Here is a 5,474-nt window from a genome sequence, read left to right as displayed (position 1 = left end):
ATCTCTCACAGAAACAAAGATCTGAGTATCACATGTTCTCACTCATATAGTGAACCTTGAACATCTATCATAATACTGTAAGAAAAGGATTGACAGTGGCAGGATTAACGGTAGTCAATATCTGCCTGGGGACAGGGTGACACCCCTTATCAACAAGGGTGCCTGAATGATGCATATTTGTATACATAACCTTTAACTGTACCTCACAATTTTAAAATAAAAATATGTTTAAAAAAAGAAATGCAAATAATAGCAATTATGCTGCAGGAAGCTGATGGAGAAATTTTTTTTTAAGTATGAGAGAAAAGCTTAATTATGAGAAAGATTCACTCATATCAACCTATAAAAAAAGCTATTCTCTGAGAAAAGACTACTAAATCCTCTTGACACCCCAGGCATGGAGCTGCTTGAGAGGAATTTCCAGTCCATCAATGAAGCCTAGACGTCTATTCAGGCTACCATGGAAACCACTAAAGGCAGCAAAAAAAAGCGTGCTCAGAGTGCTCAGAGATGAAAGCGCTTCCTTTCTCCAAGACTCCCACAAGCATCTGTGTTGTTTTTCTGTGTATGATATCTCCCACTGGTGCTCTTTGAACTGTACAGAAAGGTTATTCCCAGCTTAGTCATGGATTTTTGCCTAAACCTGGAGAGAATTCATTAGCCTCATCATAGCTCAAGAAATGCTTTTTTGAGCCAGATAAAAAAATCAAGCAATGCCTGCCATTCTATCTCATTCAGTCCTTCCCTGATCTATGCACACAGGAGAAAAAGTTCCACCAGTAACCCCTTGCTCCTGGCAGACAGGAACATAGTAAGGTGGCAAGTGAAGAATCTAAGCTATGGGCATCTTCCCACCCTCTCCACCCCATCCCTCCCTCTCCACCCCATCCTGCCCTTCTCAGGAACTCTACTCACGCACAAGGGTCCTATGAATGGGTAGCCAGACTTCAACAGGATAGAAAACACTGGGGTAAAATGTGGACCGACGAGAGCAGATGCCAAAACAATCCCCAAGCTCAACACCATCACGCCACATAAGATCTGAATAGTCTGTTGGAAAAGGAAGAGAGATTGAGGATTAAAAGCAACATTTGTAAAGATAGGCCTTTTCTCCTCTCTCATGGCCCTAATGCATGACCACCTTCTACAATATCCCAGGGAGTTTATAGACCCTGTGAAAACTCTGGAGGGAGAGACACGAAAAGACATTTTGGAGAGGGCATTGCTCTGCTACAGAGAGCCACAGTCTCAGGCCTCCCAAAGTGCTGGTATTACAGGCTAGAGCCACCGCATCCAGCCTTCTTTTTCTACCTTATGAGAATAAGGGACACCAGAAAGTCCTCACACTCTCTTGAGCATAATCAGTGTAGAAGTCCCTCCCCACAACCCCCAGACACAACAATATGGAGCCTGGCCCTCGGGTTAGTTCCTTGGAAACATCAATCTACAACCTTATAGCTGAGGATATTGAAATCTTATTTAAGAAGTAAAGTTTTCCTCCCAGATGTCTACATCAGAGTCACAGATCTGTTAACATTTACTAAGCAGTTTTCTAGACTTTATGTCACATGAACCTCACAGAATACGAGATTGTATATTTGATCTTACTGTATTTGAGGCAAGTGAATCAGTGCCACCAGTTTTTGAAACTTAGTCAATCAGAGTGCCTCATCTTAGATCATATAAGTCCAGAGACAGTTCTAGAAACCAAACTCTGCTTTCCTCCCAATCCAAGAAAGATCCCTTCTTCCCCTTCTCTCTGTATGCAATAGAGTTTATTTAATAAGTTCTGGAGGAGAGGACAGAGAGACAAACAAAAGGCAAATATTATCTCTGTTCTCAAAAGGGAAGGAGAAAATAGAGGAAGAAAGTGTGTTTTTCCTCTAATTTGTACTAAGGAAAAAAAAAGCATGCAATTGATGAAATGCAGAAAATGCATATAAAATATGTAATTATTTACCACCATGACTTTTATGAAAGAAAACTTAGGAAGTATAGTATTGCCAAAATGCAAAAATAATTAAATTCAATCACAAAACTCAATTGCTTGTATTCAGGATTATGGGGGGGGAATATTTTAAGGTCACCTCTTGTAGAAAAGTTCTGGGAAGATTTAAACAGCTCCCCAAGTGACATCTACCGGTCTTTGGGTAAGCCTGTAGGTCCTCAGACAAAGCTTAAGTATTTCCACACTCACAATGGACATCCTGTCCCAAGACACACAGTGTTTTCCTCTTCTCCTCCCCACCACCCAACACCCTCTAATATGTTCTGAATTGGATTTACCCCAATTGCTTTGACTTCTCCCTTTAGCTGTTTCTTCAGGCTATCCTGCCTCTGAGTGATGGGTTTGGGCTTCTCTGTTTGGGAGGAATTGGTGCTATTTGATGAGAGCACTATGACGGTCTCATTGATCATGAATTGTGACATCGTAATGGTTCTTGCCAACTCTGGAAGAAAAAACACATTTAGCTCTTAATAGTACAGAGATCCCAGATTCTGGCTCCCAAAACTAGTTATCTTTGCCCTAGTCTGGGCTTGGCTTGTCCTTTGCTGGGGGAGTGGGAAGAACCAGAGCAGTGAAAAAGCACACAACCTCGTCCTTGCAAAAGTTTTCTTGTAATGTTTGACACAGTCCATCTAATTATAGATAATAAACACATCATAGATGGCAGCGGTGTGAATCTTGAGAAGTCCCAATATTCAGAGGCAAGTGGTCATACAACATTTGCAAACTGCAGAAATCTCCCTTTCCCTGAGTCCTACCTGCCACAACTCTATTACCAGATATTTGATGAATTTCACCCCCAAACTACCCCACCAGTCATGAGATAAGATTAGGAATCTATTCTGCAATCTTTTCCTATTCAGGTTCTTTACCACTAGATTATCCAACTCAGCTAGTGATTTTTTTTGGGTTTGTTTTGTTTTTGGTTTTTTTGTCTAATACTACTATGTATCAGAATTAATCCTAGATATTTCATCATATTTTACTAGATATTATCCTGCAGTGTTTTTAATCCTTACAATAACCCGACATGTTAGCTAGTTGGCAAAATATGTAATATATAAGGAAATTCAAAATAAAAAGGTTAAGATATGGATGCAAATAATACACAATTTGCATATGTACATGGCATAGAGTGGACACTGCAGAAATATTTGCAGTGATCATTATTGTTCAGCTATATTAACACAGCTGGGAAGGAGGAGAGAACCAGTCTTGGATCCCAGCTATCCCTGAGTCTAAAGTCTTTACAAAGTTCTCTAGATCATTCTACCTCTTTCTACTTTCCCACCTGACAATGGCAGTCTATCTCTGAGTTTATTCAGCATGGAGGAGCGGCTGCATGCAACAGTATGAGAACACCATACTTAGATCCTCTCCTCATTAGCGTAAGGACAAAGTTGGCTTTGGTACTGGCTGCTGAGCTCAGCTTAGATTTCTTTCCACTACATCACTCCTGGCCCACGGACTGTCTGGTTTACAAATGGCTTAAGAATGTTTATAGAGACAAGAACTCTGCTCCCATTGACATTAGGCAAGTGACTCACAGAGATCACACAATTAGAAAACAGTAGAAACAGAGTTAACACCAGATGCTTCTTTCCTTTGGCCATTCTATTTCCAAAATGCTCTAGTATGTCTTATCTGCTCCCAGGGAGTTTCAGGTCAAATCACCCCTCGAATGGGATTACAGTAAGAGAGTGATGACCTGAGAAAAGTCTTTTGGCATTGCCTACCTCTGCTGATGGCCCAGCCCGTTGGTTCCAGTTGAGTTCTCAGAATCTACCAGGAGATTTAACTCTGGATTGTCAACAGTCCTAGCAACAGTTCCTACTCGTCTTCATCTTCTCAAAGTCGTCAGTCTTTTTTTATTCCAGTGTTTACGGCTACACAGGATATGATACTTACAGAATGTAGATTTGTGAAATGCGCCTTCACTTCCTTTTTTGTAAACTCTTAGCAACTTCAGAAAAAATCACAAAAAGAAACCAGTGGACAATTGGGAGAGTATGGGAGTCATGGAGATTTATGTGTGAGTTGCCACAAGTCTTACCAGTTCCCTGTTGTTAAGGCAGCCTGTGTTCTTAAAGCCTCATTTTTCTAATCTGTTAAAACAGGGTAAGAATACCAACATCAGAGAACTGTCTTAAGGATGAGAGAAAAATGTTTATAAAAAGTCTATACTGCTTTCAAAAAACTTTTGATATGTTACCAATAATAATAATAGTGCTAATAGTAGTAATATTGATAAATAGTTATATCCCTTAGTATATAACTAACCATAATAATAACATTAATGACTACACTTCTTTCAATGAGCATTGATAATATATAGCTAATAATAGTAATATTAAACATGGAAACAAACTTTTTTTTATATGTATTATTTTTTCATTTCCAGTTCTTGGCAGGTTGAAAGCAGCCTTTCCACACTCATTTTCCAACTGTAGCCAACACTAAAGTGACCTTCCCCCTCTGTCTACTCTTTTTTCTAACAGTAGATCATCACCCTCCAGAAAGGTGGGGCACCTCCAGAGAAGTAGTGAAACTGGAGGGGGCACAGAATGGGGAAGATTCAGCAGGACCTAAAAAAGTTCAACAAACTCACATGTGGGATGGTTTGGGGAAGACAGAGCCCCTGTGCCCTTTCACACATTATAGGTGCTCTTCGAAATCTGACATTAATATATCAGGCAAGGATGCCAGAGCCAGCCACAGTGACTGCATAGCCCTACTTTCTTCCTTCCTTCCTTGAGGGTCTTCCAGGACACACCCAGAAACACAGCCTCAACCATTCCTTCTTTCCTTGAGGGTCTTCCAGGACATACCCAGAAACACAGCCTCAACCATCATTGTCACCTCACGGGTTCTTCACTTAGTTCCAGACATTGACTCTTCTCTTGAAGAAAGGAATTAAGAAACTTATTTGGGAGGCTGGTTTAGTTCTCGGGCCAGAATGATACAGACATTACTTAATACAACCCCTCGGTCTTACACATTCTAGAGCTGAGTCTGAGAGAAGAAAAGGACTCCTCCAGAAAGCTGGGGGAAAGAGGCAGAATAAGTATCAACCCTTGCTCTCCTGAGCCCCTCCTGCTCCTTCCCCCTTTCTAGACGCCATGTTGTTTCCCATGGGTGCCCTACACTTTATCACTATCACAGCATCCATGCAGATCGCGGGATTCAGCTCCCTTCCTGAGCTGTGACAAAGGAGGAGGAGTCTGACCAATTAAGAAACAGTTGTACTCATTTTCCTTCATGGGAATGTGCTAATAAACCAGTTAAATCTGCCTACCCAGGTAAAGTGACCTCTGAGAAGTTTCAATGATAACATGAGAGAATACACTTAAGGTGCTTAGCACAGAACCCTACAGAACAGTGATCTAAAAGTGGTCTATTTACTGTCTTTCCCTAACACCTTCCCCAACAACTCTCTCAATAACAATCTTCCCCCACATATTTTTTT

At 40.8% G+C, this 5,474-nt stretch overlaps 1 protein-coding gene across 1 annotated transcript in view; it reads right to left on the bottom strand.

Annotated features, from left to right (window-relative positions):
• Positions 1–4,803, bottom strand: part of LOC103259580 (membrane-spanning 4-domains subfamily A member 6A-like) — a gene marked incomplete at its 3' end in the record, with an annotated part of 73,248 nt that extends 68,445 nt beyond the window's left edge. The window contains exons 1-4 of the mRNA XM_021711903.1: positions 4,744–4,803; positions 3,913–3,971; positions 2,287–2,440; positions 916–1,050 (exon numbers count right to left, since the gene is read on the bottom strand). Coding sequence (XP_021567578.1) covers positions 916–1,050; positions 2,287–2,440; positions 3,913–3,971; positions 4,744–4,803 — 408 coding nt within the window. The remainder of the gene's footprint in view (positions 1–915; positions 1,051–2,286; positions 2,441–3,912; positions 3,972–4,743) is intronic.
• Positions 4,804–5,474: the final 671 nt, after the last annotated feature.

This window comes from Carlito syrichta, unplaced genomic scaffold, assembly GCF_000164805.1.
Source record: "Carlito syrichta isolate Samal-C Ts95f unplaced genomic scaffold, Tarsius_syrichta-2.0.1 Scaffold302902, whole genome shotgun sequence".
Taxonomy (NCBI): domain Eukaryota; kingdom Metazoa; phylum Chordata; class Mammalia; order Primates; family Tarsiidae; genus Carlito; species Carlito syrichta.
The sequence above is the reverse complement of the archived record's forward strand: the minus strand, read 5'-3'. Positions and strand labels throughout refer to the sequence as shown.